The 25,577-nt window shown below is 35.0% G+C and overlaps 1 protein-coding gene across 4 annotated transcripts; it reads right to left on the bottom strand.

Annotated features, from left to right (window-relative positions):
- Nucleotides 1-3,794: 3,794 nt before the first annotated feature.
- LOC149776160 (uncharacterized) lies at nucleotides 3,795-23,699 on the bottom strand. Of its 4 annotated transcripts, XR_016416230.1 has the most exons (4): nucleotides 23,265-23,699; nucleotides 21,676-21,747; nucleotides 17,633-17,805; nucleotides 3,795-5,784 (listed from the first exon to the last, which is right to left on the bottom strand). XR_016416230.1 is itself a non-coding variant. In XM_089942453.1 (3 exons), the coding sequence occupies exons 1-3, from the start codon at nucleotides 23,524-23,526 to the stop codon at nucleotides 5,759-5,761; spliced, it is 360 nt and encodes a 119-aa protein (XP_089798579.1). In that variant the 5' UTR covers nucleotides 23,527-23,699; the 3' UTR covers nucleotides 3,795-5,758. The 4 variants fall into 4 exon arrangements, 3 of the variants coding, with proteins under 3 accessions (XP_089798579.1, XP_089798578.1, XP_089798577.1); XM_089942453.1 differs by lacking the exon at nucleotides 17,633-17,805; XM_089942452.1 differs by lacking the exon at nucleotides 3,795-5,784 and having other exon boundaries at nucleotides 17,343-17,805; nucleotides 23,265-23,698.
- Between the last annotated feature and the right edge of the window lie 1,878 nt (nucleotides 23,700-25,577).

A 25,577-nucleotide genomic window follows, 5' to 3' on the forward strand; every position in this document is an offset into this window, starting at 1 on the left:
CTGATGTCAAGGAACAAATGTACACCACCTCCAACTACCATATCTTCAGTCGACCTTCCGGATCTGTTAGCTAATTTCCTCCGTGAAAACGTACCGACCATTAGAGATGAGCTTGACAAAATAATTTCAATTGACTCGTTATTACCTAACATTTGGGATACAGAATTTCAGCGGCGACCATTAGCAGAATTTGAACCTGTCTCTATGGATTTAATAAGTACAATCGTGATGAAGAGTGCACCAAAGGCATGTGAACTTGATTCAATTCCAAAATTACTGCTGCCTGAGTGCTTAGATCCATTATTGCTTTCAGAAACTGATGTTATTAATACCTCTCTTTCATTCGGGGAATTCCCATCTTTTTTCAAAACCGCCATTGTAAAGTCTCTGTTGAAGAAACCAACACTCGACCATAACGATTTAAAGAACTACCGCCCATTTTCTAATCTCAGATTCATATAAAAAATCTTAGTAAAAGTTGTTCTATCCAACTTGTATCTCATCTAAATTCAAACAGTCATTTTAGCAATGTACAATCTGCATATCACCCTTGCCACATTACTGAAACTACTCTTCTAAAAGTAGTTAATGAAATTCTCTCTGCACTGGATGGCGGAAAGATTACAGTCCTCACCCTACTTGATTTGTCTGCAGCATTTGACACAATATACCATGAAATATTACTTCACCGTCTCCAGCATGTATTTGGCATTCCTGATACAGCCTTACTGTTGTTCAAGTCCTACTTGGTCAACAGGACACAAATTGTATCCACAAATTGAATACACTCCAGCCCAGTTGATCTATGTTGTGATGTTCCATTGGGGTCTGTTATTGGATCTGTTCTCTTCATTATATACACTCAGCCGCTCTCAAGTGTCATAGATCATCATTCAGTGTCTCACCAATTGTACGCTGACGACACCCAAATATACAAATCTAGCCACCCAACTGAAGTTGATGCTACCATCCAAGGTGTAGAGAGGTGCATTTCTGATGTGAAATCATGGATGACATGTAACTAACTGCAGATGAATGATGATAGAACTGAGACCATTCTGATCACAGCACAAACACTTTCGCATTCACATCATTTACCTCAACCAATAAATATCAGCAACACCAACATTAAATTCACACAATCAGTACGAAACCTAGGTATTATTCTGGACAGTACTCTCACATTGCACCAAAATGTCACGAACATATGCAAGGCTGCATATCTTGAGCTGAGACGCATCAGCTCCATTCGCAAATATCTTTCAGTTGATGCCAGTGTTTTCATTATTACTTTCAAGATGGACGATTGTAACTCAGTTCTATCTGGTTCATCTCAATATTTACTCCAGAAACTTCAAAAAGTTCAAAACACAATTGCTTCGATCCTCCTTAGGGTACCATAATCAGAGCACACGTCCCAGCTGCTCTGTACCCTACACTGTCTATCCATTTGATCTAGAATCAAACACAAAATTTGTTCTCTGTGCTACGTTTCACTGACGGACTCCAGTCCAACATACCTATCCGACTTCAACCTTGTATACACACCAGAAAGATACTTACGCTCATCTTCTGACAATCGTATACTCATTATTTCCACTATGAAAACGTAGTCATATTGACAAGGAGTTTTTGCATGCCAGGGTCCAGCAACATGGACTGAATTGCCCACTGAACCTAGACGCAAAGACACAGTGATCCCATTCAAGAGTGCTCTTAAAACTCACCTATTTCGACTGCAAGAACAAACTTAAAGACCTAATATTGTATCCTACCTTAAATATTTTCAGTATGTTTTTTGTGTTTTCTAACGTCATGTGTTTGTTTTTTGTTACCATATGACGATATATGATTTTGTATGTTATAGGAGTTGTCTAATGTTGTACAGCGCTTAGAACTTCTAAAGATTAGGCGCTAAACAATGCCCTCATTATATATATATATATATATATATATATATATATATATATATATATATATATATATATATAATATAGTTTGTGCAAATGACCAATTGCTCGTATAATATGATGTTAAATGATTGTTTATGTATACATTGTATGCGCGCCATAAGACAGGGGTTACATTTTATGATGTTGCGGTATCGTTCGTCCATCAATTCATTCTTCCATCTACTAATGTTGTTTCCGTACAATAACTCTAGTACTCCACAAGTGGATTAAACGCTGATTTACCTTGCACGCAAGACAAGGGATAAGGCCTTTATTTGATGTGAAAAGGTCAAAGGTCAAAGTCATTGTGACAGAGCGTGAACAATACATTCCCTAAGCCAAGGTAATATGTCTTTCTCACATACCAGGACGATATGTTGGGAATAGCTTCCACAAGGAGTAGTAGCTTCGACTATTGACTTCGAGGTCAAAGGTGAAAGGTCAAGGTTACGACCGACGGAGTAAAATAATTGATTTAGGTATAATAATATTAGCTTAGTACGCCATACCATGGTGAAACTTTGAGGAGAGCCTGTGTATGACGTAAGATGAAAACCTATTGTTGTTGGTATCAAGGGAACAGGTCAATGTCACTACAAGTGAGATGCTGAGAAATTGGTTTAGCATAATGCACATGTGAAGAATAGACACAAACTTAGGTGTCAGAATGTCAAGGATCAATGTCATTGTGACTGCTATAATAAATTTTGTTTTGCATAATATCGTTAATATTTACATCATCCACATAAATGAAACATTGTGAACGGCCTGTATTTCAAGGTCACGATAGGCTTTGCACATTAACACTAAATTGTCATCGCACACATTTAGAAGTTGTTATGAATGACTTGTCATTACTCAATTGTAAAGAAACACCATGTCGATTTATGGGTGAAAATATCAAAAATCAAGGTCACGGTGACTGGACGATATAAAGGTTTTCACACAATAATACAAACTTTGCACTACATAACTGCTCCAGCTTGGTTGACAGTTGCATTTAGAGCATTAATGAACCTTCAGAATTGGAGATCAAAAGATAAAAGAACAATGCCATTTTAACTGAAAGAAGAAATTAGCTTTCTCATAATATGTCATATACATCGACAAAAACGTTGTGAATTACTTGCAATAAGGGAACGAAAACGGTATCGTATTTTGGGATATACAGTCCAAAAGTGAATTAGACTGTGCCATAAATAACTAAACTGTTACTGTAAAATGACGTTAGACGTTAGATTTACACCACCTTTCAAAACTTTTTAGTTTGTTTGTAGATAACCCTTGAAACAACCCTTTGAATTTGGGGGAAAATATCATTGACCATGAACACAATATTCATGCAATATTACCAAGCTGACCAAACGTTGTGGATATCGTGCATTTAGGATAATGATGAGCTTATTTTGAGTTGGGTTTATTTTGCCATCCTGAATGAAAGACGACACGTGATTTCCTCACAGTAACATTCGTTCAGTAGCAAATGCATGGATGAAATGTATCGACAGCTTGCACATTTGGTAAGATGAATCATTGATTTGGGGTTCAAACGTTCATACATCAAATAAACGGCGATCACATACAAGATATAGGTCACACAAAATTAAAGGAAGTTATTCAAAGTATGAAAATGGTATAATTTTAAATTTGATACAAGTACATATTTTAATTCTTCTACCTCTTTAAATTTGTATCATGTGTAACATATGACTTGTGTAAGTCTATTATTACTGAATATGTATTATAATAAAGAACGTTGAGGAAATTCATGTATATCATATTACTTTGAACGGTTGTATGCGCTATAATACAAGAACTGAAGAATGTGTAATCTCTTCCCAATGTTTTTATTTGCATCAATCATTTTCTAGTATACGTTGATGAATTACAATGATATAAAATACTTAACCTTAAAGAATCATATGAAAACTTAAAACATTTAGCATTGTTATTTTGTTTCATGCGTTTGTACCATTTACCGTGAGATTGTTATTTTCGGAGTTAAACCCAAATGGCCTAGGATGGTGAGTCAGAATTTCTGAAAACAGATAAGAACCAAATGATCTAGAGCCAGGTGGGTGAGCTGTTACATAAAAGACGAGTGATTGTTGAAGAAAAGAAAAACACGTTTCCGAGGTAGAGCTGTGGCGTTTCATCATACATATAGTTCTAAAGAGTAGCTTGTACTAAACCATTCGCAAGCCGAAAAACTCGCATTATGTTCATTCTATACAACAAATACTGATAATATCCTACTGGAACTGTTTATTATTGGATTCTTTTACTTTTTTATATCTAGTATATTACCAGCAGCAGCCACATTACTTCGTTTATTCTTGCGGTCTCTCAAGGCTGTTTACATTTACCTCCATTTCGGTTCGTAGCCAATCGAGCTTTCATTCAGGTATATTCTGTTCTTTCCGTGAGTACTATGTTATCAAAAGCGAGATTCAAATGAATTTTGGATCGCTTGTTTTCCGGACGTTTAGCTTCTATCAGTATAAAAGGACGCGTAATATCGTCTGCATACCAGGGATGTAAACCCGATTACAATCGTATTTACACCGAAGTTGTAATTGCAATTTCTCCCCTGTTCTATTGATATAAAGAGTATAGAATGTATGCGTTTCCATTAATTTGATTAATTTAAATTTGATGTCAATCATAATTGGAGCTTAATTTACAATTTTTCCATATTACCATCTACTTGCTCTTATTTGTGAATCCCCAAAGCGACGAGCCTAGAGATTGTTGTGCATCTAGCTGATGTCGAGGACAGGATCCGATTTTATACATTTAATGCCGATGTGTCGCTTCGATTAATTCAACTACACGTTGGACTATAACCCCATTGGAAATCTTCTGCAAGATGAAATACTATGATCTTCAGAAGTTATCCAAGCTATATTGATTTAGAACAACCCTTACGGATTATGATCCACCAAATGTTCCCATGAATACATATATTAAATAACCATATATTTTTATAATCTATATTTTTCATACTAATATCCAAAAAAGAGTAAGACCTAGATACCATCTGAGTTTGTGCACCACATTACGCATGCAAAAGGAAAACACATATAGACGGGTACAACAACATTATTCCCACATTTTCTATGAAAAGGGCGGAGATAGTAAAGTTTAAACCATTCTGAATGATAGTCAAATGAAACTTAACATATTCTGAAGCAAACGCTTGCGCTTGTAGGGAGAATGATGCAACCATTAGCTTTATTAGTCCTACTCATAATTGTTGGGTGAAAGACACCGATGTTGACCGTTTCACTACTACTGAAGGTTATTTTCATTTTCACTGAAAAAATAGTTACGCTTAGCTAATTTATGGAAAAACATTTATACCGCAAGTTCGATTTGTTTAATAAAGTTAAATTCGTCTTCTTTTACATAACTGTTTCTCTCGATCTGACCCAGGAAGCCACTTTAACACAATCAGTTTTAATGGCATATGAACATGTAGTTAATAGTGCATGTCGTCCTTTCATTAATATATGTCAGATGAACGATTACACTGACTGAATACTATGTCTTTATCAGAGTGTTTTTCTTTATTTGCCAATAGGGGACTCGGGTCGCTGGGTCTAAGGTTCTAGACTTTACTCATAACCGCCATTTGACCTTTGTCCTCGTGGGTTTGAGTCTCGGACTTGGCCAATGTCGCCATGTAACAAATACTTGCAGTAGCTTCCTTTAGGTTGATGGTTCTTCCTGGTGTGTTCCTAGGTCTCCCTGGTGTTTGATGGGATCCTCCTGCACCAGCTACACTGGCCGCCACGTGTACCCTATTATGTGCTGAAAAATGGCGTTATACCTACAAAACAAACAAATATTTGTCAAGTATATTTGATACAAAATTAAATATGCGTACATTCTCTAACTAATTATAATATTACTTTGATGTATGCGGCTTTTCTTGAGTTTGAGGAATGTCCATAGTATGTATCTTGCAGATTAATGTTTGAATACGGCATACAAAAATATATACAATTCCTGAAAAGGAAAACAACGATATATATATATATATATATATATATATATATATATATATATATATATATATATATATATATATATATATATATATATATATATATATATATACATATATATATATATATATATATATATATATATATATATATATATATATATATATATTATTTTAAACAAATTTCAAAAGGTTCTTATGCCAGTGTATAATTGAACGAGATTTAGCGAATTAAATAGGGTCTTCTAATTATTTAAATTCTACGTACTTCAAAAGTTTTCTAAATTTAAGTCTTTTTAGAGCATTTGTGTCCAGAATTAGTGTACAATGCTTCATTAGTTTATCATGCTTATATGTTTACTTTAGGTTTTGCAGAACAATTTGTAACCTGTCAAGGATATGGACGTTAAATGAAACTCATCAACAGTCATCAATATGCCATCCTGGTACCTGATATTTGAACAAGACGACTGTACTGGATATATCGATGCTGAAAATAAATGAAACATTTGAAGAAGGATGGAGTCGATTATTAATTTTAAATGATTTTAAAATATTTTCCTTGTGATTACTCCATATTTTGATGCTGGAATATTATTTTATTCCATCTATTAGAAACAATAATAAAATGAATCGCGACGGACAAGTATTACAAATGCCGTTTTCCTAACAAGAAATTATTTGGTGAAAGTAAGCATCTTCTAACCAATGCATTATGAAATATAAACAATCTTTATTAATTTCTACTTGCTAATAGTTATCCAATATGTTCTTATTGTTTCGATTTAACGCCATTTCTTAGCTATGCATGGCGGCCACCATAATTCGTGGACAAGAACCCGGTAACTTCAGGCAAGAACCATCAATCCAAAGGAAACTGCTGGCAGCCTTTTCACATGTCCACTACACTAAACGAAAATATCTTTATCGAACAACACGAAAGAGGAGGTAACCATTATTGATGAAGAAACACAGATTATGTGGTCACGTTTGTTTCGAGGTGGGGCGTAACCTGCGAATGCGTGTTCAGTGTTTGAGACATATTCGATTATTTCATTAGGCACATTATCACTAGAACAATTTAATATTTATTCCATATAGCACCTAGACTCCGAAATACACAATCAAGCCAGCTTGAATCGGTGGCTACATTAGCTGACCTTTAAACTATATAAACTTGTTTATTAACACAAGCTGATAAGAACTAAGAGTGAGCAACAGACACAAATGTTTATTATAACATCCGTCACAGCAATCCATATATTAGTCGACTGTTTTGAAAGCCGGGATCTAACGTTAGGTTCGTGCCAGTTTGGCACTAAAATAAACAGATATAAAGATCGGATTAAAATTCATTACACCGAGGTATTATATCTGAAACGAATATTCTATCCCAATAAAAAAATGCGTTGCTTTTGGACAAGGTATATGCTGTCTTTAAGTATAATGTATGTTTATGCAGTGATCATGCTTAAACTTTTTCTATTTATTTTCTATTCTTGCAAGTTTAAGTATAAATTTCCTTGTCTATTGTGGTATGATTAATCGTTTTAAGTTTAAATTAATTATCATTTAGTTTTGAAAGGATACTTGTCATATAACTTTCGAACTTTAAAGTGGGCATGGAGCCAAGACACTTGTGTTGCTACTTATGTTATCACACCTGCATCCTGAATGAATAGATAATTAGGAAAAGTTTTAAGTTTCACTGTGTAAAGACGAAATGTCAAGAGCTTGTACTTAAAAGTTTGCATTTGAACCTTGTATTAAAATTACTAGAAAGTATGATAAGTTATATTTTCGCCGAAATTACATCTCGATAAATGCATTTTCAATATGTCAACCCATTCGTGTATCTTTATGTCTTTGTCTCTTTGTATCTGTCTCTCTTATGTTTGTCACTCTTTATATACAAGCAAAAAGGTAACTGGCAGCGACTCATGATTTTAAATAAACTTTGCAAATTAGAGTTATCACAACTCACAAGATCTCATATAGGTATGTATCCATCTTGTCTCATGGTCATACAACAAATTTTGACTTCATTGACGTTGCTGTTTTAATTGTAAACCGCTGTAGCTATTTAAGCTAGCCAGATGTAAATGATAACCAGTCAAAACAAAATGATGTCAACAGTTTTTTCTTCAAGGAATGGTGGATTATTTTCTTGACCTTAATGATACCAGTAGGCAAAATACCTCTAATCTATGTGGAATAGAAGTAACCTCTTAAATTGGAACTTGTCTGATCGGACAAAGAGTTGATAGACACAAGAATCTCTATAACGTCTTTCTGAAGATTGCCACAAACTTAGTAAGTACAAACTTCGTTTCTTCTCCGAAGAATGAGGCAATTTAAATGATATATCATGCTACTGTGAAACAAAACTATTACTATCTTGTTATACATATAAACAAAACTATTAGTATCTTGTCATACCGAGACACACAGCTATTAGTATCTTGTCATACCGAGACACACAACTATTAGTATTTTGTCATACCGAGACACACAACTATTAGTATTTTGTCATACCGAGACACACAACTATTAGTATCTTGTCATACCGAGACACACAACTATTAGTATTTTGTCATACCGAGACACACAACTATTAGTATTTTGTCATACCGAGACACACAACTATTAGTATCTTGTCATACCGAGACACACAACTATTAGTATTTTGTCATACCGAGACACACAACTATTAGTATCTTGTCATACCGAGACACACAGCTATTAGTATCTTGTCATACATAGAAACAAAACCGAATACACTTCGCATACATAAGCACTGCTGCTATTATTGCCTTAAATAACAGTCGTCTTTGCTGTTACTTTTAAGCGTAAGGTATATTCAGTGTTTGTGTTTACGTATAAGTCGTTACACAATGTATTTTGACTATATAACGGCAAATAAGCACAACAGAAACCATTCCTTGGAGTTAATTATAATTGAAAGCGCTACCAATGTTGCGTTGTTAGTAATTACAAATGAGAAAACAAATATTTAATAAAATGCTACTAGAGCAACAGTTTCTTTGCTTTTGCTTCAAAAGCATCTTTGACGCGATCCAATAGAAAATATATTTGTAAAGTGTATGTTAATCACCCGTAACACCAGTAATCTCTATGAATGAAAACTATAGTGTGAAGCGATGTGCGCGTGCGCTAGATGTTGTTTAAACTATGGAAAGCTAGGTTAAATTACACAGTGTGTGTTATGGGGCAGTAGATAAAATACATTTCTTTACTTGAATTTAATATAGGATAATGTAGGTATTCCTATCAGTTAAAATGAATTGGATTGCATTGTTTGAATGTTGTCATTTAAAGTCATATGTCCCAAATGCATGGCCTAATGACCGCAAAAGGGGGATCGATTACATATCGCTAGTAAACGGATGGTATCTGGTATAACGGTACCAATTGCGCAAGTCCAGGTGGGAGGAGCTTAAGGTGTATGGAACTTTGTATTCAGAATTAAAGAACAAAACTAGCTGTGATTGGTGCATTATATAAGACTTGTACTTTCTGTTTGGCTTAAAAACAAGTTGAGCCTCTTGGCAACATGTGAGTTTGTGTTAATTTCTATCTAGATCATATTTTGTATTTTTTATGATTTTTGTAAAATATGATACACATGGCTGAAAATGTGCTTGTTGTGACTAGATAACTCTTACCACTGCCTAGTTCCAGTAGAGTTATCTCTCTTAAATGCAATGAAGTACCGGTTATGTCATTGTCAAATTGACAATCTAGCATTGTACTATATGACAGCGTGTGACATGCATGCTCAAGTAGGACAGAAAGTATATTTATTTTACAAAACATTAGCATTGAAGTATATGGAAAAACAATTGGTACCGTGATACCTAAAGGAAAGAATAGCCTCACAGTGTTTCCATAGAAACGCCTACATGTGGGCGGCATTTATGAACTATACTAGTTTGATGTAGGAAAACAAATGTGTGCTGAACACTTTTGGTCAAATATTGAAAGTTCTTTAAGAATAAAATGTATGAAATCTTTAGAAAATAGCACAAGATGGCTTTGGATGGGGACTTTTGATAACTATAGCTATGATAGATATAGACTTGTGTTACCTGATGCCTTTATGTATGTGCTGTTACCTCCTAGATTGGAATGCATGCAACAAAATAAGTTATGTAAACATAATATAGTTGATTTTGGCCAAATATTGGCCATTTTACCTGCAAAAGATGAAAAATCATGTGTACAAAAACAGCTATCTTGTTCTTGTAAGGCATGCCATAAACCAGGATAGAGAACACTCTAAGTACACTTGTAGAGAGATCACTTGTACCATGTGGGATGTTCTGGCATGAGTAATTTTTAGGTAATTTATTAAGGATATGGTATTCCTTCCCATTTTGATTTGAATTGTCCTGCTCTAATTGTCACTTTTTTTTTTTTACACTCTCCTGCTTTGAAATTGTTCATGTAGTTAGTTCAGTTCTCTTGCATTCCCTTTTGTTGAAGTAGCAGTGAATACCAACAAACAAGAACAGTTTCCTTAAGTCAGCATTTCCCATTGGCACTTGTATAAGCCCGATTATAATCTACTATTGACTTTCAATTAATCCTATTTCTTTCTGTCAAGCTGCTCTTGTGGAATTTCCATGTTTGGTCCAACATTACAGAATGATAACCATTTTAGTCACACAGTGCGTATTCATTCCATTCAAATCCACACTGTTCTTGAAACTTTGCATCCCATCGCAAGAATCCAAATTGGCATGAGATGATATCTGCATGGTTATGGAAGGCTGCACTCTACATGCCGGCATTGTAGAAAATATGAACTATGTGATATGAAAGAGCTGCGTCATCTTAGAAATTAAAATTACATGACTCTTGAGGTCTCCACTAAACATAGGAGTCTAAATGTTAGGTTCTCACTTTATCAGTAATGTATTTTGAGATAATTTAATTGCAGTGAAGTTAATACAGGTTGTTGATGAACTCCTCTATATTACATGGATAACACTGGACAACAAATTTTTGCAAAAGTCATGTTACTGAAATAAAATTAGTCAATTCTTATCAATTTTTATGTGCTGAACACGAATATGACAGTCAAATTGCAAAATTGGCTCTAGTTTTTTTGTAATCTGCAAGAAATTAATGTTTACATAACGAAATGCATTCCAATAGTAAAAGGTCAACTGTAATAGCGTACCTATAAAAATCAAGTCATTGACTACATCTTAGATTTCTTCGCCTGTCTCTTGTACAGCTGTTCGGGAGCATCTCTGAGGAGTGTCCAGCAGTAGTCAGCCAGCATTGTAGTGGACCATTTTCCCTGGTATCTTTGTTCCATTGTTGCGATATCTTGATGAAAACGTTCGCCGTGTTCATCACTAACAATACCACAGTTGCTAGGAAAGAAATCCAAATGGGAATGAAGGAAGTGAATCTTTAGAGACATATTGCAGCCAAGTTTCTTATGCTTCATCAACATGTCTTCTACTAGTTCCTTATAGTTTTCTGCCCTAACATTTCCGAGGAAGTTTGTAGAAACTAGGCGAAAAGCATTCCATGCTTGTTTCGCGTCACCTTCCAGCAAGTTGTTGAACCGGTCATCTTTGAAAAGCTCTCGAATCTGAGGACCCACAAAAACTCCCTCTTTAATCTTTGCTTCGCTGAGTCGAGGGAATTTTTCATGCAGGTATCGGAATGCTGGCAAAGTCCGGTCAATGGCTTTCACGAAGTTCTTCATCAAACCTAGTTTGATGTGAAGGGGTGGTAGCAAGATTTTCTGAGCCTCAACCAGAGCTGGGTGTTGGATATTCTTCTCTCCAATGGCTACATTCTGCCTGTGAGTCCATTCCTTCCTCATGTAGTGCATTTCCCTTGCTCGGCTATCCCACTCGCATAAGAAACACATGTATTTTGTATATCCTTGCTGCAGTCCCATTAAAAGGGCAACTACCTTCAAATCACCACAGAGGTGCCAGCTGTACTTGTTATACTCAATGGAATTCAGTAGCTGCCTTAAGTTATCGTATGTCTCTTTCATGTGGACAGCATACGCTACTGGAATAGATGGAAGAATGTTTCCATTGTGCAAAAGCACAGCCTTGAGACTCAGTTTCGAAGAGTCCACAAATAGTCTCCATTCTTGTGGGTCATGAGCGATTTTTAAAGCATTCATGAGGCCCTCAATATCGGAACAGAATATCAGATTACTTTCCTTTCTGAAGAAAGGCTCCAATTGCTGGTGGCGCTTTCGATATGCAGTAATTGTGACATCTTCTTCTAGAAGATTCCATTGTTGGAGTCTTGATCCTAGCAATTCTGCCTTGTTCTTTGATAAGTCCAAATCACGAATCAGGTCATTTAGTTCTTCCTGTGTTATTCTGTGTGGGGTTGATGATGCACCACAGTGAAAATCTGGATCACTGCATGCTGATGGACCAGGAGAAGAACAGGTCGACTCACCTTTGTCTTCGTCAGATGAATCAAGAGAATATTCTGCTGGAGGTTCTGGAATAGGAAGTCCCTCACCATGTGGAACTGGTCTCAATGCAGACGGAATGTTTGGGTAGACTATTCTCGACTTCTTTCGCTTCGTTATTCCGCCGGAAAGAGGAGGAACCAAGCAGAAGTAACAGTCATTTAGGTGGTTGCTTGGCTCTCTCCACACCATTGGGACTGCAAACGGCATTGATGACCTTTTGCAATTCAACCACTGTGAAAGCTGTGTTGTACATGTAGCACAGCATATATGCGGAGCCCAAGGCTTGTCTAGGTCACCAACCTTGCATCCGAAGTAAAGATGATATGCCTTCTTCACTTGAGAATTGATACTTTTCTTCTGGTTGGCAAATGTCACTTCCCCACAAATATAGCAAAAATTGTCCGCGGTATTAACACACTTTCGAGGCATTACTGTTCTTTATTGTACGTAAATGGATAAAATAATAAGTTTTATGTAACAGTAGCTTGAACTGTCTCGCACAACGTCTAAAATATTTTAAATGCTGAACCTATCTGATTGGGCTTTATATAGTACACTGCTTACGTCAGCTTCAGCAGCCGCCTGGCATTAGTATAATAGGCCTACACATGTATAGTACACTGCTGACGTCAACTTACTTCAGCAGCCGCATGGCATTAGTATTGCATTGCATCAGAAAATGATGCAATCAACTGTGGATGATGTGAGCATGATGGTATTATGCAATGTTACATCATTATTCCGGATGTTGCTGCAGTCCTACTGGAGAAATTTACACAGTGAAACATAGAAAATGAGGTATATGAATATCTTCAAAACGAGAGCCAATACAAATTTTTCACGGTTATATTCGTGTTCGGCACACCAAAATACTACAGATTAGGGCCTTTTCAAGTCAGTAATGATTTCACTGTTGACCAGTGTAATGTATTCGAGGTTACCACACCTTATGTATATCATTCAGTTATCTCCCTTACACCAGTCATAACATTTCAAGGAAATAAAATCTCACATTTTCAGTGACTGATTATGAAAATAAAGAGAAGATTTGTGAAGCATTATATTAGCCCTCAATCTTGATGCAAATGTAAGTAGAAGCAATTTGATAATTTCTCACAGTAAAGTTACAAGTTTAAAAACTGATAAGGTATGTTCTGCTTGGATCTGAGATAAGTTTCTCTCTATCTTATGCCAATTATTATTAAATTCTTATGTAGAAGAAATATACTTTATATGTATCTATATTATCTAAATTATTCACCCTTTTATATTAGATGGAAATGAACACAACTTCACTTGAAATTTGGGTCCTGTAAGGGATGTTATAGCACAGTTGCCTTTGGGCTGTCCTTGGACCTGTTGGGCCCTGCCCCATATATTTGTCCAAGGTAAGGTCATCAAACTTCTCATTTTTCGCATTGCTGATTTTGCCTCCTTTAACTCCTTTATCATAAGCTACCTCTCCATTTTAGATAAACACTTTCCTCCTGTTTTTAACTCCATTTGATGTGCTATACTTAGTGTTTATATTTGGCATTTTTCTGTATTTTATTCCCTTAATTTCACCCCCCAATCCAACATAACCACTTAGAAGCTGTGATTTACTATATTTGGTGACTGACTGGCTTATTGAAACATTTTATTCACATTACAAAGGAGGAAAGCTTACTATTTGTGTTACAAAGAGGATGGGTAGGTCGACCTTTGTGTGAGGACTGGTGGTTAGTGACCTCTTGTATCTGCAGATAGTGTAAAGTGGTCAAAGCTTATACTTTATAATAAGATTGAGTCATGTCCACCTGTCTCTGATGTTAAGTTCTGCACCTACCAAACAAATATAAATTCCTTTCTTTTAGGTGAATTGTACATTTTGAAGTAGGACAGGTGCATACTATATGGTACATTGACCTTTGACCTAGTTATTACATAATATGATATAATGTGATTTATCCCATATCACCTATGTGAAGTTCAATAAGTGCTGATATGAATAAGATACAACTCATAGTTGAAAGAATTCATTTCATTTCAAAAGATGATTTTGATGGTGAAGCAAAAGTATGAAAACAATAGTTCAAACAGCTCAATGACATTGTTATACACATTCATATAAGACATAGGTTAGTACCTCATCAAATTGTTTTTCACAAGTGAGACTAAGTATATTTGTTACTTATACAGTCCTGAACTATTTCACAGATTATTGGAAAAATTAAGGTTTGCTATAGGTATAACGGTACCAATTGCGCAAGTCCAGGTGGGTGGAGCTTAAGGTGTATGGAACTTTGTATTCAGAATTAGAGAACAAAACTAGCTGTGATTGGTGCATTATGTAAGACTTGTACTTTCTGTTTGGCTTAAAAAAAGTTGAGCCTCTTGGCAACATGTGAGTTTGTGTTAATTTCTATCTAGATCATATTTTGTATTTTTTAAAAATATGGTACACATGGCTGAAAATGTGCTTGTTGTGACTTGATAACTCTTACCCCTGTCTAGTTCCAGTAGAGTTATCTCTCTTAAATGCAATGGAGTACCTGGTTATGTCATTGTCAAATTGACAATCTAGCATTGTTCTATATGACAGCGTGTGACATGTATGCCCAAGTAGGACAGAAAGTATATTTATTTCACAAAACATTAGCATTGATGTATATGGAAAAACAATTGGTACAGTGATACCATCTAGGTCTTATATATATATATATATATATATATATAGTTAGTTAATTAGTAAACAATTAGCAAACGTATACAACGGTAACATCGCAAAAGAAAAGCGCCATTCAATGTATTGAATATTAAATATAATATTGTAATAAATATGGATGATGCGCATTTGGTTATAGCGCTCCGTTTTAAGGATTTCTTAGATTTATGTGATTATTTGAAATCGGCGCAACGGAAATATCCTTAACCGAAATAATTAGCCAATTACTAGGAGCAAACGTCACGGAGTGAAGTGTTAGTGAGTTTCCGTGATGCCATGGTTCACTAGTAGTGAAGTCATGCCAAAACCGAATGAATGTCACTGAGTAAGATAGTACATATTAAAATCTAGTGGTGTACATTGGTGGTGTGACTGCAGTGGCAGTATTTATGGTAGGAAAAATGGCAAAGTACACAAAGGAATAAATAAGAAGGGACTTGGCAGATACCGTTTATGTCGCCATGTGGGCAAATATGGTGCAGTTATATTGGCGAAATGTGCCTGGAAAACATACATTGACTGGCCTAAGGTGACGGAGTTAAAATAGTTCCCAGTGTTAGGGGATACTAGTAAAATTTCTGAGGTGTGAATGGTTGGCGGTAGGGAAATATAATGAAGATAAGCCATGCAGATGTGCGGTTGATACATATTTGACAGTTTCTTTTGTATGTGGTCTTGCATTAGTTAGAATAAAATGTTGGTATAGAATGGACACGTCGGGTTTCTAATTTACAATTGAAGATGTATGGAAGTCTTTGGAAAGTTGGAGTAAACTTATGAATTCTAGCGAGAAACGCTCCAGGGTTCGACAACAGCTCGGTCAAGTAAGGATCCTTAGCTTGTAACAATATAAATAGTTTCTATTTTATACAGTTACTGTTTCTGGAGAACATGCTATTGTACGTTATCTACACAATCACGCACAAATGTAAAGATTTAACTACATTGCAAATAAGAGTAGTATTTTGTCATCAGCTTCCTGTGTACGTTACCAGGAGAGAGAGAGAGAGAGAGAGAGAGAGAGAGAGAGAAAGAGAGAGAGAGGCTGAAACTGGAGTTCATTAGCTGTTATGTATACTTAATTTGTATACTTGCTTGACCACCATTGATTATGACTGAGGAGCGAGTTATTTTGTGTACCTGACGTTTGACATAAGTTATAAATAACAAGTGTTTACTGATATATGACTTCAATGTCTAGCATTATTTACAAAGCTGAGAATCTAATGGAAAATAACTCGTGACCCCACATCCTAGACAGTTTATTGTCTCTTACGTATATATATACATACATACATATATATATATATATATATATATATATATATATATATATATATATATATATATATATATATATAGATAAATAGGTAGATAGATGGTAAACAAGATAATTAATTCCTTCTCTAAGTTCATATTAAGGAATCATTTTCAGTTGTGTTCAGACGCAATTCGAGATGAATCATTTATTTAGGAATTACAATGTACTGATTTACATTTTGGACAAATCAAACCCTATGGGAATGTTCTGAAAATTCATTCAAAAACATTCTGAATTACATTATTGAAATACATCAAGACGTTTGGTACATCCGCTCATTCAAGACTATTCGTACATGCTCATATTCAATATTTGAAATAATTCAGAATATTGTATACATTAGAACGTGTGATAGAACGTTTGGGATTTTTTTGGGATTTGATTCACGATACTGAGAGGCCTTCTCAAATTTGAGTTTCGTGATTTATGTTCATTAGCTGATTAGGGAAAAGTTATTTGCAGCATTTGCGCGTCTAAGGTTAATATTGCAAGATGTACATATTTGCTCAATCGGTCTTCCATTAATATATCTTCCTGAAATGTTGAACTTACGAGCAGAATCTGTCGGTCGATCGATTGATCGAGAGAGAGAGAGAGAGAGAGACAGAGATAGAGAGAGATAGATAGATAGAGAGAGAGAGAGAGAGAGAGAGAGAGCGAGCGAGAGAGAGATAGAGAGAGAGAGATAGAGAGATAGAGAGAGAGAGAGAGGCGTCCTCTTTGTGTAAGTACACTTTGATTAAATGCAAAATGATTGCTTGTTGTGTTCAATATGGGTGTAGCTCTGTCGTGCTTGTTTTGATCTTTGAAAAGTCCTCAAAATTAGCATTGCGATATCTTACCTCTTTCTAGCAGAAAGTACATGCAAATATTTACTCTTTATTATTTGATAGAATGTAAACAGATACATATAGAAAATACAAATGAATTTTGATAAAGAAAATTTTGCCTAAAGAACAATTACCTAAAACTTTTGAAAAATCTACTGAATTGTGCATGTGTTGCGTGCAGCCATATTGCGGAGGTAAAATATATTTATGATATGCATAGCTACGTCACTGGTTGGTGTTATGATCACTACAGCGATTTGCATTGCACCTTAAATATTGTTGGACAGAAATATTTTCATAAAGTATAACACTTGAAAAATACAAACCTCTAGCAATATTTTGCTTTCAATTGAGCACCCCTTTTCCCCACAACAGACAATTTCAAACTGTATTAAAAATAGAAAGGATCACATAGTACACGCTGGAATCGTCAGGAAAAACACTTTCTCCAAGGCCGAAACTGTTTCGCATTTATTGATAGCTTCAGCATCTGGAATGTCTGAAAATAAATGATCAGTTTTTTTCTGTTTTGGAAGTACTGTAATTTTACCTCTAGCCATTGTGAAAAATTCGAATTTTGGACTTCAGGGAATGTCTCGAATCTAATGTCATCGATACTTCGATCTATTTTCAAGAGGCTGATTTCGGTGGAAAGAGAAAGATTCCGCTCCGGGATGGAAATTATATTAAACTTTAAACTTGACGTTTAGCTCTGCCCATTGTCAGCTTGCATTTTACAGAATTATGTGTTGAACATTAATAACAATGATGCACACCCAAAATCTAAGGCTGAGTAAAGGTTAAATTGAAAATAATATAAAGTACTTAACATATTCTTTGAGATATTCAGTTTCATACATAGAAAAGTGCTGTTCTTTTCTTCCTCTGGTCGAATTATATAAACATACTTTGAACAGTTTCTTCGAGTATTAATAATGAGAAACAAGTGTGCTCAGTGATAGCCAAATTCATTAAACAGTGTATAACACATTACTTTGAGTGTCATATCATTATTCCTGATCTAGTGTGCACTTGTTTCATAATCTCTATTTTCATTTTTTATCACATGTGTGAATGACACCTGATGTGATAATCATTTGAATCGAACATTTTCTTTCCAAACATTTTGCCCATTTTATTTTATGCTGGAATATTTTAAACAATACCATCTATTACCTCCAATATTTATAGTCTGCTTAACTAAGGCGTCCTAAAGTCGAGTTTGGACTCATATGACATAATAAAAGATTAATCGCTTTAAAGAAACATAATTTTGATAGCTGCGATAACTTGTAAATGACCCATTATATGATCTGATGGTTAAAACAATTTAGTCTTTGTACTCAAACCTATAAGGACGTTAACAAATATGTTAATCAGAAACTTGACTGAAACGAAAATGAGAAAACAAATTCCACCATGTGCATGTCCACTACAGGAAATGTGTTCTAAACAAATCGTATCTTGTAATATTGTATTTCATGTACAGATTAACAAGTGGCAGTCACTAACTGGGTCGCCATCCGAGAATGTCTGCTCCTCTAGAACGTTTATACCTATGGCAAAGTACCATCCTATCGCAGTGAGGGTTGGATGGTTGATGTGTGCAGGAAAAGCATTTGGTGCAGTATCACGGATAAAACCGAGTTTGATTCCTACTAAAGGACATTTAAAAGGTCTCTAACATGAACGATAATATTGTCCATATATCTATCTATCTATTTATCTATTTATTTATTTATTTATTTATCTATCTATCTATCTTTTGAAGATATATCATAGTTGTAGTCTATGCTAGGTTCAGTCATTGATAAAGAAAAAGATTTCGGTACTTTCACATAGTGTCAAGATTGTGGTTTTTTTAAAAGCGTAGTCACACAATGACATATGTTCTAGTTTAAATCGCATAATTAGTTTTTGAAAGATATGTTTTCATGTAATATTATGTATACATAATACTTCCTTCATAGACCTTTGCAATGACGGATAACAAATGTATGGTATTGTGAGAGTCCTATGTAATTAAACGTAACAATAGTCATGATTGTGGCGACTTTAATTAAACGTACTGGTCATGACGGCCATTAGGAGATTCCATTCCATCAATGTGTACAAGAAAAATATAGTGGCATAATGAACATGTTTTAAAACGGAGCACAAAGATGATACAACATGTTTCATTTTGAACAAAGAACGCAGGCCATAACTCGATTTTCAACGTATGGCGGACACGGTAGAGATCCACATTTGGCCTGAACTATGTACATCAGATGCCCTTGTGCATTAACAATGCTTCCGGGTCTTGACTCTGGCTTTTCATCCACGCAAACGTAGTTTGTCGCTCCAGCGTGAGTATAATGCCCAGTCACCAGATACCCTGTGTATTCCATGCTCCACCCCGGGTAGCAATTCGTTCTAGCAGGGATCATGAGTATGTTTGCTCGTGTAGTTCTACACACAGAACATGGCACGTCGAGATCATTTGAGACAGTAAAAAAAGGATTAGTTCCACTGTATACTTTATACTCTGCACCGTAGATAAGTCCACTAAAATCGGTATTTCCAACATTCGCCCCCCATGTAGGATTCTCTGGCAAGCAAAGAAAGTCAGCAGCACCTCCAGCGTGAGAAAAGAATGAACCACCAGCAAATCCTAGGGTAAAGTAGTAAATTATTGGCAGTGCATATTAAATAACTCAAAACTAATAATCATCAAGGAATGTGTTTCAAACTTCTTCAACCGAAGCAACTTCAATTTTTGAGCATCTAAACGGTTTTTGAAACACGAAAAGCGATACAATAAAACGGTATTTGTTGGGTGCGTGGAGTAAAAGTTCAGAAACGGTAGACAGAAATAATCGTAAAATAATCAAACAACAAGGAGCATTCCAACAGGCTTTCAGTTGCAGTGAGATTGTTGGAAGCGGTACAGAGGTTAGACAACTTAATATAAACAAAGTTGCATTAGAAAATGGTAAGATATTTTACGATAACGCAACATATTGATCGAAAAATAAAATTTAGCAAATGGTATGCAAATATTACATTACGCGAAAGGATCTGTCATTAGTCGTGATAAAAGCTTTACGAGTACTGTCTCGTCAGTAACAATACCTTCTTTGATTCTTGATGACTCAAAGGTATGTTGGGCTTATGCTGATATAATTGGTTTATATTTAGTATATTGTCACAAAGAGACAGTAATGTCGTTGATCAATAGATACTAGAGTTGTAACAAAAACCTCACTTACAATAAAAGCAACCTGTCATCTATATATTTAACAGTGCATATCGTAATGGATCTTCCTCACTTATTGAAGCATTGAACAACGAATGACACCGCTATCACAATGATGTAGATCGATAAAGTTTTTCATCAATGACTTTTACGTCTGTTGATCGATGTCTTAAAAATGGTCCTTAAAGGTAACCCCTAACTTGACAATAATTTCGAATTTAATTGCTAATTAATTTAAATATGTTTGTTGATCATCATGAAAATCATGCAATTGGCTTGCTTACAGATGCGAATTAGGTTGTCCAGTCCGCATAACTATGTGTAGCATCTATTTGTTGCATCTACACTTATCACCTGTTCAATCAGATCGTCTACATGTAAACATAGATCTGATACCAAATAGGGTTCTGCTCAAATCTAAATAGTTATGTAAGCAAATATAGACTGTTCTATAAATATGATGGTTGGCTGGAGATATATTATAATACTTCCCTATGAATCAGTTCGAAGTGGCACGGACATCCGTTGTGCCTCAGTGGTTAACGTGTTCGAATTCTACCCTCACTTCTGCCAGGTCAACTATTGTGCTGTGTCGATGTGAATGGCATTTTACTCACATTAAATGTACTAAATAACTTAATTATGTAGCGATGCCGTAAAGCGACAAATCAAACTAAGCTGCAATTGTACATAGGGCCTGGGACGATTAAATTTCCTACAGTGTGTACGAATTCATGCAAATGTCAACGATTGGAGCAAGGTATAACTTACCATGGAACAAACCATCGCGTGTCTTACATGATAGTGCCTCACGTGAACGTATCTCCCTCACGCGATTGTGTTTCCCAACGCACATTATACCTTAACAAGGGCAATAAATTTTTTATATAGCGATATACTACCTGAGAAAGTGAAATTTTCGATTCACATTTTTTTTGCAACATTCGTTTAGTGTAAAATAAACAGAACAGTTATAACCATGCTATTTTGTGTCCGTCTTATCTGTTAGGAATCAGAGAGAGAGAGAAAGAGAGAGAGAGAGAGAAAGAAGAGAGAGAGAAAGAAGAGAGAGAGAGTTTGTTAGACAATTGTTTAACGGTTATCGACATAAACATATACAATTTGTCTCACCTTTGTATACGAGGTCTGTACCGTTTTCTGGACATGTGTTCCTTCCCCATCTCACGTATGTCGATCCAAGTCCTTGAGAAAAGAGTAGTAACATATTTCCTTTAAATAAGTAAATCTAATGGCCTATAAGCACAATCATTATTCTAAAATAAATGAATTCACCTGCTCAAATTTATTAGCCAGAATTTTCTATCATAATCAAGCGCACTTTGGTTGGAAATCACCTAATTCATATTACGACATATCTATGTTGATGCCACGTGACCTTTGGAAAATTGTCGGAGTGATCATCATATCTGAGGGAATCATTTATATTGTGTCATGGGCTAACTAATTTTGGGGAAAGGTATTTTTGTTAACAGATGAAACGGAAGGATATAATTTACTTTACCCAAAATAAAAGTATAGCGTTACAACTGCGTTGAGGTAGGGGTCGTATTGCAATACAGTCTAATTTACAATTATATTACTACCATTCATTTCTAATTGTTCCCTTATTGTGAAAAACAATAATTATGTTTCATGATTGTAAAGATAACATGAGAGTTAAATTAGTAGATTAAAGCTAAAGCAGGAGTACGACAATATAATATGAGTACCGTTTGAAATATCAGTTATATAAGATGTTTTCAAAGTCATGAAATTTGTGTAGCTGATGACTTCTTTATTGTAAGCCATTTAGTGTAATATTTGTTTGTGCATTGGTGTTACCAATAGATTTGAAAGCCAATGCCATGAACAGAACGTATTTTACACCAAAGAACACAACGCGTTTATTGTATTGGTGGGATTTTTCTATAACTTTACATTTGCTTATTTAACTAATTACATTTATTACATATCATTATCGTAGATAAATGTTATAATTCCCGACTAACAAAAAGAATTATCTCTCAGAGATTAACAAAGTTAAAATACGGAGAAAAGAAACTCAAAGATGGCAAAGTTCCTGACAACGTTTTTGTGCACTTCTTTTAATTGGCATCATGCAATTAATAAACATCTAAAAGCCTCGATAATGTACACAACACCTTTTATCAGGTTGAAAAGTATTAAAAAGCCTAAAGCTAATTTGCAGGAAGTGATTGGAGAATGAAGATTTTAAACAGAGTCGGAGGAACACACTTAAACATAATATAATGGAACATAAGGAAACATGCCATCCCATATTGAACAATGACATCCGATATTTTCTCTCTCAATGCTTTTGGTAAACGATGATACATATACAGACAGAACAATTTCTATTTTCAACAAACTTTAAGACAGTTGAGTAACATCAGGTAATTCCAATTTATCGACAGTGCTGAGAAGATATGTTGATGTACCGCAAAGAACATTTCCCAGAAATGTCCAATGTAATATGCTAAATCATTCGTTTCATAAAGTGAATCACAGAATGGAAGGACATATGGTTATTTAATAAAAAAGAAGCCAGTTAACATGTTAATTACAGATGTCGAAATTAACAGTTGGTTAGCTTGATAGAATATTGTAATGGCTTGGGGCAAAGTAATAAAGTACACATTCTGAAGCAATTGAGATTTGTACAAAGAACCGCACAGAAAACCATAATAAAAGACACTTACCATTTGATTTATTGTCTATCAGTCGCTGAATTTCGAGATTTTTCTCCTTCAGATCTGTTTCAAGAGCTTTTACCTTTTCTTGAAGTTGCATAAGTATAGAATCCCTTTCGCTCTGAGAAAATTCAGTTTTTAGAAGTCTCTCTAACAATTTGTACTCGTAATCGAATCTTGGACAGTCACTTGTACCAGACGCTTGGGTCATTTGTGACTGGCTGCCAACACCAAGGAGCGTGAACAATAAACATTGAATGAAACACATCATCTAAGTTATAGCATTAAAGCATACAAAACTATATTGCTATTAATGCAACAGATCTTCTCAAATATATGTAAAGACGATGGCCGATACAGTAGCTGAATGTCTTGAGGTAATGAGGAACGTAATGATAGTCGACCTGAAAAGCAGCCTCTACGATTTTATCAAGCCATGGAACGAGCCTTTAATTGGTTAAAATTACATCATGTGACATAGGAATCTACCAGTTATTTCAAAAGGAAATGTTCACGTTTAAATAGTGTGTAGCTATTTATAGTAGTTACACAATAGGAAGACCTGGGCCAATAAATTAAAGTTATCCATGTTAAACTGGTTAGCCAGTTAATATCTACCTTAAGCTGGTGTTATGTGTATTTAATTTGTATTGTTTGCTGGATCGTCTCAATGGTTATGCTATATATACATGTGATTTGTAATTGATCTTAGCCAAATGTCAATCTAGTCGTCTTCTTGATCAGTGACATTTACTTTGTAAACAACATAATACACATCTAATATTTCTGTACGACGATAGATTAAATATTCAGATCAGTATATATGGAGAAAAACATATTTTCGTCTATCTGAATGTATATAATAGTTATTCACTTGGTAATTTCTAAGCATATTGACAACTTTGAATGTTTTGGAGAGGAGACTGCTTTTTATCCGGGCTGGATTATCGTGTTTAAGCTTTTTATATCAATATTGTTTGCATGAAAAATTTACTCAATCCTGCCTTACAATTAGAAGCAGAATCAGCCTTATTGTAGTTTTTTCGTTATTAATTGATTTGGTACTTGGTGCCCGGCCAGGAACTTTGTCAAGACTATGATAACCTCAGTTCAAGAATTGCATCCAGAGTGACCTTAGGACCTACGTTGATGAGCAAAACCATTTATGTCGAATGGTTCTATATCACATATTGGTGAGGATGGCCAGTCAGTCACTATTAATATTGTAAGGGATACAGGAACTTCTCAAAGGTCTTTTATTATCAGGTATTTTGCATTTTCTGTGAGGTCATTTAATGAAAGTGTTCTTATTCAAAGAAATAGATAGTACGGCCTTGTTAAAGTTCCTCTCTATTGTGTTAATTGGTCATCAGACTTAGTCTCATAACTTGTGACGTTCGGAACTGTGACGTCTATACTCATCAAGTGCTTTCACTTATTACTAGGAAATGACTTAGCTGGAAATAAGGGTTGGGTTACTCCACTCGTAACTAACAACATTGTTTGGATCAGAAAGTCGAACTAATTGAAAACGCAAACCATGATTTATTTGCTTATGGTACAAGGTTATTAGCGAACTGAAACCACACAATGATATGTTTGCTATTTCGTAAACACGGGGTTCTTACGAGAAAATGGAGACCACCTGAAATACTCGCTAGTGATCAGTGGTTATTGATCTATCAAATTGTTGTTTCTAGGTCGTACTGACAAGTTCTTAGTTTAGCCCATTAAGCATTTTTACTTGGTTATTTAGGCGTCATTAGTATTTGTCACATGATCTTGAATCATTTTATTGGCCAAAAATGTAAAGTGATGATTCTGATTTACTGTAAATTGTTTCACACTTTGTCGAATGTTTGGAAAACTAAATAGAAGATAAATAAGGCTCATCTGCAAACAGTTTCTGGATTTGACAAACCATTTAGCAACAAAATGCTAGACTGTGATAGTTCTTTACTTAAGACTAAATAAAAATGAATGTAAGATATGAAATAAATGCAGAGGAAAGGTGTGTCAAGCCTGGTAATGAAGTTCTGACTCTCTTATCCATAAATGAAAGTCCTCTTCTAGCTAAGTATTATGGTCCACATGTAGTTAAAAAGAAATTAAGTTACGTTATATCATTAACAAGCCTGGGAGGCGAAGGCAAAAACAACTCTTGAATATACATATGTTAAAGGAATATGTTGACAAAGATAGCACTGTTTATCATTCAGTCAATTTATTTGTACCTGTCCCATGCTGTGAGGATTTAAAGGTTGGAAATCAAGAGGACTGTAGAAACATTGGAATAACTAATTTTCGGAAATATTGTATAAT

Source organism: Sinohyriopsis cumingii, chromosome 18 (genome assembly GCF_028554795.1).
Source record: "Sinohyriopsis cumingii isolate HCF-2022 chromosome 18, ASM2855479v2, whole genome shotgun sequence".
Classification (NCBI taxonomy): Eukaryota; Metazoa; Mollusca; class Bivalvia; order Unionida; family Unionidae; genus Sinohyriopsis; species Sinohyriopsis cumingii.